The 15005-nt window shown below is 43.0% G+C and overlaps 1 protein-coding gene across 1 annotated transcript in view; it reads left to right on the top strand.

The window, feature by feature from the left end:
• COL28A1 (collagen type XXVIII alpha 1 chain) overlaps window positions 1-15005 on the top strand; it is a 689953-nt gene that overhangs the window by 635860 nt on the left and 39088 nt on the right. Inside the window, exon 34 of the mRNA XM_086941924.1 lies at window positions 4186-4408. Coding sequence (XP_086798050.1) covers window positions 4186-4408 — 223 coding nt within the window. The remainder of the gene's footprint in view (window positions 1-4185; window positions 4409-15005) is intronic.

Raw genomic sequence — 15005 nt, forward strand, 5'->3', positions numbered from 1 at the left:
TGGCTCTGCAGTGCCTCAACTCCAACAACTGACATAGTTCGAACTACTAAATAAAACGTTGTAAATTTGCTTACTCTCAAATCGTGAGATAATATAAAAGGTAGGCACGGAAGAAATATACCAATGGTAAATAAAAATACATTAATGGAATTAATGTATGTTGTTGATAATAACATTTTGTATTATACAACTGGCATTCTGTACACCAATCTCTAAGGACTATAACTTATATAAGTAAATTCTGGCAACTTGTAGCACAGCCTATTGCCACAGCATCCATAAACAAGAAGCCCGAAAACACAGGCAGACAAATACCACATCCAGCGAAGTATCTTGACAGAACTCTGTTCAAGGCTTTACACGGCTTGAATCTGCCAAACTGACAGCAATGGCAGATATGTAGGAGACGCTGCCATCGATCATACACACACATGGTTCCTGTTATGAAAAACATCTTGCTATAGGACTCACATTCAGCTCCACACAAGAAATACCAGCAAGACCTTGCGGCAAACTTGTGGGGGCATATTACCAAGCTTAGCGCGAATATCTCCAAAAGTTGGTAATAGGAGATAGCGATGTTAGAGACTGTTTCCAGTCGCTAACATCTTGGCACGCCCACTTTGCATGTCATTAGTGATAAATATCACTGACATGCAAAGTGGGGCCCAAGATGGTCGCTATCTCCTACTAGCTGTCGCTAACTGGTGTTAGTGGCAGCTAGGTAATAGGGAGATAATTTTATCTCCGCTTTCTTGGCTTTTAAAGCCAAAAAAGCGGAGATAAACCCCCTTGATAATATGCCCCCAGATTCTTAAATGTCAAATATAATTAATAAGCAATGGTAGCATCTGTCTAAGGCAGCGCCATAGCGCACTCTCGAGCTATATGGAACAAAATTCAGAAGAAATTAAATGTGAATACATTCAAAAAAACATTCGTATTAAACTGTGATCAAAAAATTTTGTTTTGGATATTAGTATTGTCTCACACAGAAAATGTGGCACAGTATATACATATGTACATTGTTAAAGGCAAATAATGATAAAAGTAGAGAATAGGAAAGGCATACAACGTGTGTTTATCGTATTCAAAAGCCACATAGAAAGAAAAACTCTCATTGAACACGGATTAGAAGTGGTTTTTTCAACTCATGATGTAGTTGAACATTTTATCAGAAAGAACAAAAAAATAATACACCTGAGGATTACATAAGCATCAACTAGAATTAGAAAAGGCAATGCTTCTAATGGACTGAATTCTTCTTTTTATAATATTGTGTATTCCAGACAAAGCAAACATCAGAACCTGAGCAGGAAACACTGTAATGCTGAGCACAGTGCTTTAGTTGGCAGCGTTTCTAAGAAACAGATTAAAAAAAATAACTAACCTCTAGTTAATGCATGGTGATACCAAGATAAAATGCATGCGGTGTGGGGAGCACCACCAAAAACTACGCAATTTATAATGCGGGCATTTTCCTACAGCTATTGTTATATGCACATATTTGGAATTGACAATATGAAAACTGTTCCTCAGTCACACCAAACTAGCAGAGAATGAATGTGACAAGCCCCTGCTAGTTCAAGGGGCATTGTAGCTTTTATTTCCTTACCATAACACAATTAATTTGCAACAGCGGAGCTTACAGTGTGTGAATTAGCCAATTCCATTTCTTTAGCCATCCTGCTGGGTGTCTTTCAAGCTGCGTTTTGAAGCACAGCAAAATGAACTGCTCAATATAGGAAGCACGCTAGGTAGCACCATGGAGCAATTTTTGCAATGTTGTAAACTTACCTGCACCTCAGAAAAGCAAGCCAACATTGAAAATACCAGAATGCATTTGTTTACCTTTTTATATGATGTTAAAATTACTGGGAAGGTTCACGACGCCAATACAATTTAAAAATGGATAACCTGCTCCACCCTTACCACTAAAATTAATAAACAAAATTAAGCGAGGCGATTGTGAAGCGGACATGCTTTAAAGATGAAACAAAAAACGTGCACTACTGGGAAGTGCTCATCCTCGGCAAAGTAAATAGAAGTAGATAAAGCACTACAATCGTGAAGCGGGTACCGCGTTAACGATGAAAACAAAATGCAGTGACTGGAAAGCTGAAATGTTAATCAAATGTAAAAAAGAGACCAAGTGAAAGCCTTTGAAGCCCGATATACACATGGAAGATCAAAGGGAACATTCTAAAACCAGCGGATGGTTGGAAAGCAACTAATAACAAGCAGCAAGGGGCTGAAAGCAACAATGTCCTGCCCAAACAACTGTTCAAAAATGAAAATGTACGGAAACTGTACTTAGTCAGTATTCCTCTGAATTTGAACGGACGTGAAATATGGGCTAACAAATGAGGCAGCAAAAAAACCAACATTGGAATGAACGTATGGCAAGCAGGAGACGGGACCAAAGTAGTTTTTTTAGGTACAGCAGGTCTTGCACACAGCGCATGCGTGCTGCCTAGGTTTGACCTAAAAATGTATCTTATCAAGGCAATCACAGACATGGTGGTTTGCTGACCATAGTAGACCACTGATCAGAGTGTGTCACATATACAACCGACCACATTTATATTTATGAGGTAGGTTGGATTGCGACCTACTATGAATCGGAATTTAGCAAAACAACCTGTTAGTCATAGGTCGGTTTGTTAACTACTTTGCTGGTCACCAAAAATACTGCTATCAAATTGTGACCAGATTTTTGAGACCAGTGACTAATATATTGGGCCCCTATATTCATAGTATGTAGTCACTATTGGAGCCCATATTACATTAGCCATGAAGTGATTAAAGGGAATGCTAGTATCAAAATGGCTAAAATACAAACTACCACTAGGAGGCTAATGCCTCCTAACCACCCATGTTTCTGTTTTGCTCCATAAAGTGGACACACCAAGACACTAACCCGTCTGACTACCAGCAACCCTTTAGATAGAGCCTGCTCTAACATACCCACAGGAAGACATAATGCCCCTGCTCAGGTCTTATTTCTACAGGACCAATTGTGTTCCCACTTTAGGCCCTGCTTTTGGGAGTGGACCAGTGTAAGAAAGGGATTACAAGTTATTTGTAGCTGCTGCAATCTCTGGCACATTTTTTTCACGATTTCCTCTCCCCCGGCTCATGGACCCCTGCTGGATTCTCACCCACTGCCAGGCATCAATACCGAGTGAGAGGAGAGTTCTCCAGTGGAGAAACAATCTTAGGGATGCTTTACAGAGGAGGCCCATCATGTACAGCTTCCTATTGCATCGCCAGTCATGAATTCATGGAACTGGCTGTAATAGCTCTTTTAAGAGACAGATTTCCACTTATATGGAACCATTGCTTCCTTGCCTGGTGACAAGAAGGGAATATTAATTAAAGTAGCGTTGATTTTTTACAGATTGCAAATTTCATTAGATGAAGGCAGAAATAGGGCACTACTGCTTTCTTTACAATTTTGTTTCCAGTGGGGAAACAGTCCGAAAGAGGCTTTACAGAGAGGACTTGTCATGGAAAACTACCTACTACTATCACCAGTCTCGCGCATTTGTGTCTTGTAGTAGAACTATTGCTTCCTTGCCTAGCGGCAGGAATGGAGTACTCCTTTAACCATCATTGTCTTGCTACAGACTGGATGAAAATATGATTAAATTAAGGGAGAAGTGAGACACTGCTTTTGTCTTCACTATTTTTGTTTCAATCACAACTGAAGAGAAGCAGTGCCAGACCCCATTTTGCCAATTGGGTGCTATTGGTCACCTGCATTTCAGGATAAGACTCGCACAAGAGCGTATATAAAGTAGATTGACAACCATGATATATATATAAATATATCCCTATAATGATGCCTGTTATTGTGGTCAGCAGCGGATAATGGACTGGTCTTGCATCTAATTACCCTGCTGAAAAGTGGCATTTCAAAGGACATGTTGTGTTAACCCTGAGGGCAAAGGAACTGTGGGTAGGCCAGTCTATTATCTGCCCCAAAATAGTCATTGATAAATCTGAGTGCATTTTCGAAACGTGTATGTGGTAATTCTTTTCTTATCTGTCGCTAGATATTTTAGCTGTTGAAAGAAATTTGGTTTCAGTCCTCCTCCATATTTGCAATTTGTATTAATCTTGGAAAAGCTAATTCCGCAGATGACCCATACTATAATAACAGTCATATTTCTAATGTTCTAGGTGCGTCCACCTGAAGGAAGACGGGAGCCTGAGACATTTCAAGGTGCAATAGAGACTTGGAGAGATATCCCAGACCAAACTCTATTACCTCTCCCTACCGCCATTAGCACTCAAAAAGCTTCAGACTCCTTTAGTCCCATTGCTTCACCATCACCAAATCTGATTTTAGAAGAACCACCATTTCGTGAAAAAGAGCCATTCCTGGAAGCTATTGGTCACAGAGGTATTTGCTACTCAACATATTTGGGAAATCTGATTAATCTGAATATAATTTCAATATTGCCTAACTTGTCAATGTCTCTTTCTCACTCCTCCCTTCTCCTAGCCTTTTTTACTCTCGTTTTTCCTGCCTTTTAGCCTTTCCATTGCCTCTATACAAATGTCGTCTCACCTCTGCAGTTCTGTCACTGGTCTCCCAGGCTCATTCTTCCAGGTTTTATTCCTCATCTCTAATCACATTCAGTATCCCCCCTCTCTTGCAAATTTTAGCTTTCTGACTCTTATTTCCTAACATGTTACTAGTGTTCCTCTTTCGGAATAATCCCAGTCAAAATCTATCTTAAAACTAATTGTGTGGCCTTGCTCTGAACATTCTTCTGACCAAGCTGCACTGATTTTCGTGTGTCAATTTCCATGTAACATCACTTAGGTTATAGCTAAATATCATGGCCTAAATGGCTTCATGCTGCATTAATTTGCATTCCTTTGGGCATGACCACATATCTGTGTGGACTCCAGGTACTTTGGTAATTCCAAAGAATGCTCATCATTCTCCTAGATAGATTTTATCTGACCATAAATTCAGGTTTCCAAGCAGTGAGTCTTGTCCTCAACACTCTTCAATGAACATCTTTTGCACCTTCGTGTACTTCATCGCAGTCTCTCTCCGCTTGGGCGCTCATTACGGGTAGGGTGGGTGAGGTTGGCGTAAATATACCACAGGGTGCGATCTGGGGATCAGACTATATCAGGTGTCATAATTACCTTTAATTTCCCACTGAAAATAGGGACTAATATGCAAACCCTTGGGTTGGACCTTACTGCCCCAGTATGTTTTGGGCTGGTTTTGACTGCCAAAATCTACTGAGGAAAAATGTGGCGGATGTTTAATTGCCACAAAGCATCTGTTTGCGCAAGGACTAAAATAATAAGTTTTTGTTGCAATTGCCAGTTTCACCTGGGTCTTTCGTAGTGAGGGCCTCGGCATTAGTCTTAAAAATTGCTTCCCTCTATTCCATAATGATGACGCAAGGCTCACATCTGGTACTGGAGAAGAGTTTTTACCCTCCAGTTGAAACGGCGTTCACCATTCCTTCCAGGGCAGTAGCAGGTCACGCTAATAAAGGTGGGTGGAACATACTAGCAGCACCTACCTTAACACCTTCGACACTCATGACGAGCTCATCTCGTCATGCAGTGTACTGCTCGTACACTGATGACGAGCTGAGCTCGTCATGAAACCATTACTTTGGATCATCCCCAGCACAGCAGGGGAAAATGCCTAGCATCGATGTGGTTAAAGCAAAGAAACAGTATACCGTCAAATTCACTGAATAGGACTGTCCTGATAGAGGTACGAATGGAGCTAGTGGTGTGGTACTAGACCAATGGCATAGCCCACAATTGGAGGGTGGTCCACTGAGTGAGGAGGCTGCTCCCATCCTTCCCGAAATCCAGTTAAGCTATACTGATATGGGAGCACCTAGCCTAGTACTTGCAAAACAAGCCGGGATCTATCATGACGAACTTCCCTCCCCCCACTCCTTCTCCAGGGAGACACCAATAGGGGTAGGATTGAGGAGTAACTATCTATGGATTTTGCCTTGGAACTTAGCAGGACTGAGAAACAAATTAACATATCCTGACTGGGGCTCTCTTGTGAACAGCCAAGATATTTACATATTCCAAGAAACCTGGACCTGTGAAGAACAACAGAGGGTAGGCTTCGCACCATTCAAAATCCTGGCTACCAAGGAAGGGGGGGCCATTTGGAGGACTCACGATCTGGGTGGGCACGCATCTCAGATGCAAGGCAGAGCAGTTGGTAACTCCTACTAACGACATTCAATGTGTTCTGCTGACATTCATTGGCAAGAAGAAAATTGCCCTAATTAATGTCTATTCTAGGACGGTGATTAATAGACTAGAATCTGCTACCATAGACAATCTCGGCCACTATATCACAACCCTGGATCCAGAAACTCTGATGATCATAGGAGGAGACTTCAATTGTCAATTCGAACCTTTAACTGGCAATTTTCAGGAGGTCACCTCAGAAGAAGACCTTTATTGGTCAATTCCCGATCCACAGATCACCCCAATCAAAGCCTGGTCCCCTCTAGCCATGCAAATCCACTCATTCACTCTGTCCCATTCATTGAGGGTTTGTAACGGGAGGACAAAGTCTGACCGTCCTGGTAAATTTGCATTCAATCGCAATGGTCAGCTTTCACTAATAGATTATATCATGGTTGAAACGAGATCCTGGGAGAAAGTTCAAGACTTCTATGTAAAAACAGAGGCAGGACAGTGATCATAATGCTCTGGTTGTAACACTGAAGCTGAGGAGTTTGGGCTTATCTACTACTTGCCCATACCCGATAACTAGCACAGGTGCCTTAGTATCCACCAACAATCGAAGGAAAGTCAAATGGAACTGTGTCCAGCAATCTCCCCCTAAACTGGCAGAAGTTTATCAGCTTGCAATACCCACGATAGCCAGAATGAGGGAGCTGGGACAGGTAGAGGCACCCATAGAGGACAGACATAAAGTTAAAGTGATCCATGAGGAGTTAGTAACAAAGTTGGCAGATGTATTCTGCCCGGTATCAGCCAAGAGGACATTAGATCGACCCAAATGCCCCTGGTATAATAACAAATGCCGCAACACAAAACAAGAGCTTGTGCAAGCGGTTAAAGCAAATGATAGGCTAAAAATCAAACTAGCCAGAATAAAGCACAGGAAGATCTTGCACCAGGAAAAGAAAGAATGGGAACTAGAAAGGTGAGAGGCCATCAGGACTGCTCTGAAGGATAACAACCACAAATTGTTCTGGAGGCTAGTTAGCTCTGGGGAGGAGGGGGGAAGCACAGCTATAGAGCTAAACATTTTGCCCGAAGCATGGGAATCACACTTTGGGTCTCTGTATGACTGCGAGGCGGAAGGCACCCCAAGCCTAGATATCTCGAGCAACATCATGAAGAACTGTCAGGAGGGAGACGGGGACATTTCATTGATGGAGGTTCAAGGTGTGATAACTAGCTTATTACCCAACAAAGCACTGGGTCTAGACAAACTCCCGGGGGATTTGTTTCGGGAGGAGCCCATTGCTTGGACCCCTTATCTGGCTGCCCTATTTAATGCTATTGTGAAGGGGATGAACCCTCCAGACACCTGGAAAGGTGCAGCGATAGTACCCATTTTTAAAAAGGGTTGCCCTCTTTTGCCTACCAACTACAGACCCATCAGCCTAATTGATAACACCCAAAAGCTGATGGGCAGGGTCTATTGGTCCGCATTCAGGCGTGGATGGAGGAGCAGGGAATTTTGAGCCCCTACCAGGCCGGCTTCAGATCACATATATCAACCGTGGACCAGATATTCAGACTCCAGCTACTTTTCTGGAAAACTGTGAAGATGGAGGGTGGCAGCCTCTAGCTTATATTCGTTGATCTGAAGACAGCATTCGACCTTGTGCCAAGGAAGAAGTTTTGGGCGGTGCTTGGTGAGCTTGGCATTCCTCCATACCTATTCAATGTGCTGGTGCGGTTACATACAGACAATTATGCACAGGTTAGATGCGGAAAACATGGAGAACTCTCCTTGCGCTTCCCTGTCAGAAAGGGGGTGAGACAGGGATGCATACTAGCCCCCACATTATTTTGTCTATACATCATCGGGCTCATTGCCTTTTTAAACAATATAAAAGACATCGATGCCCCAAAGCTTGCCACAGGGAGGATACCTGCATTGATGTTTGCAGACAATACTTTGTTATTGTCCAAGTCCCCCCTAGGCATCCAACGCATCTTGGATGGGTTTGCACAGTTTTGTAACATGAGAGGTTTGGAGATTAATTTATCTAAGACCAAATTTATGGTCTTCAATCCTCCAAAAACCTTGCGTCCAAACCCCTCTCTTAATGGTACCCTCCTTGACAAAGTTAGGATCTTTGACTATTTGGGCATCACATTGTCTGAACAATTTGGGTGGGGCCACCAGATGACTAAAGCACAGCTTAGGCTTACTCAGACAGCGGGTGGGATAATGAAAATGTTGAGAACATCCATTTTCAAGCCAGCAGCCCCTGTAGTGGAGATGTATAAAGCCCGAACAATAGGGGCAACATTATATGGCGCTGAACTTTGGGGGCATAGTTCCTCTATGGACCTTGTGAAGCTAGAAAATACCTTCATGAGACAGATCATAAGCCTACCACACAGTACTCCTCTAGTTTCCCTTTGCATGGACTTGGGTATGAGGCCAATTGACCAAGAGATTGACCTTAGGCCCTTGACATTTTGGAGGAGGTTATGGACAACCCCCGAGCTGAACCCGTACAAAGAGGAGTTGAAGGATCTCCTCCCTAGACCTCATCCCAGCAGAATACCATGGCTGGCCCATATTAGGAGTCTTCTGAAGAGGCTTGGGAGGTTGGAGCGATGGTTGTCTCCTGAGTCATCCTGCCCCACGACATCTAGGGTGGATCTTGTAGAACATTTCAGGCAATTCAATCTGCTGTCTCAACAGGAGAGCACTAAAGAGGGCAGGCTGACAATGGAGTTCTTACAAGTGAAAGAGGTGTACATGAAGGAACCCTTTTTAGATGCAATCCAGCCACCTATGGCTAGGAAATTGTATTTTCAATTCAGATTGGGGAATTTACCTTTGGCTGCGTACACCAGTTCATGGGCTCACGAGAACTCAAGTATGTGTCCCAGTTGTAAAACAATGGCTTAAACTGATCTGCATGTATTGTTGTTTTTCCCGGCCTATGCGTCATCCCCCAAACATTGGATAATCCAAATATGTAAAAATCTAAGGTTTACACTTTGTACAGAGGCTTTTAGAGTTCTAAAATATGATACTGATCCTTCAATTGTATTTGCGGTTTTAAAATGTGGTATACTAGGAGAAGACTTTTAAAGCAATATTAGGGGAGGATTTATTTGACAAAACCCGATGTTCTTTTTAGACCAGAGTGCAATGATTGTTTTGCACCTTTTTATCAAACTGAACTTGTAAGTTTGTACTTTTAAACAGTGTATATAGTATGGAAGTGTAAATATTGTAAATTTTTATGTAAGATTGTGGGTATTGTCCTCCATGTACTTTTATGGCCTGAATGGCCGAAATAAAGTTTTTACAAACAAGCAAAGAAGCACAAACTATTAATAACACCAATGAACACAATAAATTAACTTAACAAATACAAACAAACGGACACAACAAACTAATGAATTAAAATCATCAAATTCGATCTTCTACATGGTAAAGTCGAAGACCACGCTCAAAATGACATTTATTAGGGCACACAACTCTCATAATAATGGACAACAATGTTTAACTTACAGAGGTTGAAAAAAATTGCATTTTGACTTCTCCCACCACAATTCCCAAAACAATAGCTACACTTGAGTTAGGAGCAATATAATGACAGTTGACGGTGGCACTAGTTGTATCAATGACTAAAACGCATGCCAACAATCACATCACTTAGCCATAAGAATAATAGGTTGCTGCAATGTTCTTCTGAATCTTGTCGTATTTTTTACGAAGACTGAGTTTTGGGTACTAGAATGCACACTATATATGTATGTCTGCAGTCAGGGGCGCAACTAGACCCAAACTTCGGGTGTGAGGGGGTTCACTCTCAGCCATTGCTGCCCCAAGCACTGGTCGCGCACAGTGCAACAGTCTTTTTTTGCACCCCTCCCCCACTTCCTCCTCCTCCATGAATTCTCTCACTACCACTCGCCAACAATGCACCTCATCTCTCTATAGCCCCTTTCTGACAAACATTTCTTTTTTTATAGTGCTACTCATAGTTTACTCACACTCAGTTCTGTGATTTGCATTGTACACATTCTTTGTAGCAGGCACATTAGCCCTCTGTGGTGTGTGGGTGACAGGAGTGCCCGTGTGAGGGCACAGTGAGCGATGCAGCAGTGTGAGAGTAGGATGAGAGGAGTGACTGCAGGGTGAGTGCGGTGACCGTATGAATTTGGGTGCGGATGTAAGTGCAGAGTGGGACGATTGAATGTATGGTTAGTGATGGGCTTGTTTGAGTGATATTGCAGAGTGAGCAGTGAGGGGGACAGGTGAGTGAAGGGTTCGATGAGGGCAGGGAGAGTAGTGTGCTTGTGTGACTGCATGGTGAGGAAGTGGGTGAACAGCACCAGTGCATTTTGAGTGCAGAGCGATCACTGTGATTGCAGAGTGAGCAGTGTGCTCATGTGACCGCAGGTTAAGGAGAGGGAGACCCGTGTGAGTTCATGGGGATTGGCATAAGTGATGTGTGATCATAGTGAGTGCAGTGTAAATGGTATGCGTAATTGGTGATCAGTGTGAGTGCATTGTGATCGCTGTAAGGGCAGGGTGAATGTGAAAGTGAAGGGCGTGAATGAGGAATGAGCTGCTTGAAAGCATGGTGCATTCCCAGACACTTGAAGTAACTCAGCATGTTAGTGAGGGCTGGCGTACGGTTTCAGATACAAGTTAAACTATTGCTATTATGGATATTAATACAACCCTATAAAAACGGTTCCAGCTGCGTATCTAGGTCTCGCCTTCCCTCCACACTTAAAATTAAAGTATTTGAAGCAACGTATGGGAAAATTGCCAACAAACGCCGACCAGCTAGGCTGGAGGTCCCCTGGCCCGAAGGATTGCAACCTATGTGGCGCTGCAGTGCAAGACATGATCCACCTGATTTGCATTTGCCCAATGCTAGAGCATGATTTTCGGAGTTTACTTAGGGAAAAGTTCAATGCAAAAGGTATTCGCACATGTCGTTCAGCGATATTAAATGCGCTGGACTCAGAGGGTCCTCAATTCATCTGTCAAATTATTAAATATGTTATCAACTTTGAAAAATTACCTAAAAGTCAATACAAACTCGAATTTTTGAACTCTGATATTGCGAACTGCTTTGGCTGATTTATAATCTGTTATCTAAACTACTCTGCACAAGTTACTAATTCACATAGGAAAACCCCTGTAGCTGTGTTTTTATCTTTTTTTCTAATGGTAGTTTTATAATCTGTATTTTATGTATATAGTGCACAAAGGAAAGTGGTTTTATTACTTGGTATATTGTAACGGTTTTTATTAAATATACAATAAAGAATTTTCCTTACTATTGCTATTATGGTATTATCCAGGGACAGGGCCAGACTGGCCGGAGCGGGCATCAGGCGTTTTTTCAGTGGGCTTGAAGGGTTAGGGCCGGTTTTGGACTGGTGGTGGCCGTTTTTGGTACAAGAGGCCGGTTTGGCAGCAGTGCTGCAATATCGCCCCCTGTGCCAAAAGCAGCTGCTGTGTTTTCCACCTGCACCCTCCCATGCCCCCCCTTCCCTTGCGGCTGGTCTGACTCAATTGCCAAGGCTAGTTTGTGTTTCCAGTACTGCCCTGTTCAGGGATCGAGGGTGGAGCAAATAAATATTGTTCACCTCCTGCAACAAACTTCTACTCTTGTGATTAGGGTTGCAGGCTCATTATATTGATGTCCCAGACGGTACAAAAATAAGCAGTCACCTAAAGAATATTTTCAGTACATATCTGTGCATACTTGGAACAGCACATATAAATAGAAAGCATTTGTAATTGTGTTCTAGGACTGCCTTAATGATCCATGACTGATAATTAAAGGGAAAAAAGACAGAAAAGTCACATTACAAATGAATACATACTTTTCATATATAACCCTATTTAGTGTCAAGACGAAACAAACAAAAAAATGGCTACCATTTTTCTTTTGGCAACCCTACATTAAATATTCCTTTTCATAAAATGCATTCTCACACTAAGGCAGAGTGGGGGCCCAGGGGTTGCAGGAACCAGAAAAAAACTAAGCCTCGGGAACCACTTTACAAAGGTATCTAACTATGCAAACAATCTTTAAAGACCTGTGAAAAACTCGGGCATGCCAGAGATAAGACTCCAGACACTGCCCAGTCGAGCCCACCGCTGCTCAAGCTGCAGCAGCCCGGGCTGAGACACACAACGGCGGGGGCTGAATCCCTTTCAGCCCTATGGGCGTTGCGCGCCTGCCTGCAGTATCTGTTTGTTTTCACCAGAGAGCAGCCACTTCCACCTGCAGGAAGTACATGACTTTCCTCACCTGGTGATTCCGGTCAGTACAAGTCACCATACTAAAAGAGAAATCTCTATCCTACAATGCTGGATCGAAAACTAGAAATAGAGGAAGGCATTCGCCTCTAGCCCCTACCATGACAGCTTATGCTGATGGCAAGTGATGCTGTTGTCTCCATATGAAGATGATCTGAATGCAAAAAGCCAACACGGCTCACATGCCAAAGGTGGTCTGTGGAGCTTGATCATAACAGTTGGCTTCAAAGCTGGCATTGGCACAGGCTAGCCCAGGCGTTTGGATACACGGGTGGGAATCTTTGTACAGTAGATGTGAGTCCCTTATTGGGTAAAGCACAAGCTAGGAAGTTACTCAAAACCAATGCTTGCCAGAGTCTGCCTATCCATCCTCGCAACACGGGAGCGCCCAGGATTCTTTAAAATAGTAGATTATTTGCAAATTAACAGCTATGGTGGTGATCAGGCTATTTGCCGAGTTAATTGAAGAGAAGAATAAGAGCAGAATCTGTCCTGCAGAATTAAACACACCAAAAGCAGTTAGCAAATATTTGCAAAAAGATGTTAGAATCACTTTGTTAAAATTCAGGTTAAAATGCTGCGTCCAAGATTCTGAGGAAAAATGCGCATATTCTCTCCTTCCTGCAATAATATATACTGTGGGAAAGATAAACATTACCATAGATATCTACTTCCTGCTAATCACTTTTTCTTTTCAGAAATAGTAGAAGCCAGTTCCAGTTTTTCTTGTTTAAGCTACAACTGTAATTATGCTCTGTGACCTGCCTTCCACCTTGTCTGTTGGCTTCGGCAGCAGGCATTGTGGCTTCCAAACTCAACTGTAATAACTTATAAACGTTGAGCAGCTGCTCATTTAGGTATTACAGGTGATTAGCGATGACATAACTCGACTGTAAGAAGGAAATTAGTGACAGGTTTCTATGCACAAATTACAGGTTACCTTGTATCATAAAGCACTAATGGAAATTGATGTTTGTCATAGATTTCTAGGAATCCTCTTGTGAATGGCTGTAAATTTCTAAAAAGACAGGACACTTACAAGAGAAGATTCTTCACATTGTGAAACAGGGCTTTATTACTCTCTGACATAGACGTGGAAGATAATTGTGACACACTTAAAGTGGATATGTATATATAACATTCACCACAATATGGGAAATACAGAAGCCATATGCAAGGAATCCATGACAGGTGGCCGTGGAGCAGGCAGTTGGTACTGGGCCCCAATTGTAACCCTTTGCCACTGGTGTCCTGTTTTGAGGAGACCCCAACTAGTAACTAAGTACCCTTTTTTCGTACTTAACTCTTAGGATAGCAATACGAATCAGTCCAAGGCTTAAACAGGTGGGATGCTGTGGGCTAGAGACACGGCGTTCAGCAACCAACAACGCATGATGATGCAATGTCCAGTCAGGGATTTTTCCTAAAAAACAGAAAAGTACTTTATTGCACACGCAAGTTAAATATTAACAAATTGATATATACAAGAATGCAGGTGGAAATACATATGGTGACACACTCTAAAGGCGCTCACAAGCATGAGAGGGCATTCACTAAAGTAAGACCCCACAGGTCAAGTAACCACCTAAATATACCCTGAAGCACCTGCTCTAGAGGCAACTGTACAAACTTGACCCAGCAAGCCAGGAACCATAAAGACACGATAATAACATATGCCTCACACAACATAATGGTTACATTTATGAAAAGTCAAGCCTGGGTTTGTCAGGGTGTCACACAATACGTAAAGGCAAAATATAAATTTAGAACAATGCAAATCAATATGGAAACATTTCAGGAAAATGCCACATTTCTGTGTTTTAAAAGTGTAGGAAGGGGGAGGCTCTAGTTGGCGCAGTGCAACACTAGCGACAAGCAGGGACTCTCTCTTCCTCGTCAGGGCTGAGGGTTACCTTCCAGACAACCTCTGCTTACCCTCTAGGTAGTGTGGCTTAAGCAGTCGTAGGCTAATCTTTGGGGCACCTAGGGTTAAACACTTGCATCAGGTACACCTTTACAACCAACCCACCACACAACGAGACCAGACTGTATTCTTGTAAAAATATATATCTTTATATAGATTTTAAGCAGGCTTGTGAATACAGTCAATAACTTTATGAAGACGGTTGCAAGTTACGTAATTTGGGTTACCACAGTTCTTATGGAAGTTCTCTTGAGGCCCGTAGGCCGGTGTTTCAAAGTTCTTGTGGAGCCGGCGGCTTCCAAGGGATCTGTCCCACGTCGCGTTGCCTTCCCGGGGTCGCTGATCGTTGCGGCTCTTCGGCCGAGCAGGTCACTGGTCGTCCGGGGCAGCGGTGTTCTGTGGCGGCAGGGTCCTTTTCCTCGTCGTCCGCTCCGACCCTGGAGGCGGCGGCTGTGCGGTTGTGACAAGTGGCAGTACGGTCCCCAAGTGCAGGACGTACCCAGCCAAGTGTCGGTGCAGCTGTGGGCTCACAGCTGGGCTGTCGGG

This window comes from Lissotriton vulgaris, chromosome 10 (genome assembly GCF_964263255.1).
Source record: "Lissotriton vulgaris chromosome 10, aLisVul1.2, whole genome shotgun sequence".
NCBI classification, from domain to species: Eukaryota; Metazoa; Chordata; class Amphibia; order Caudata; family Salamandridae; genus Lissotriton; species Lissotriton vulgaris.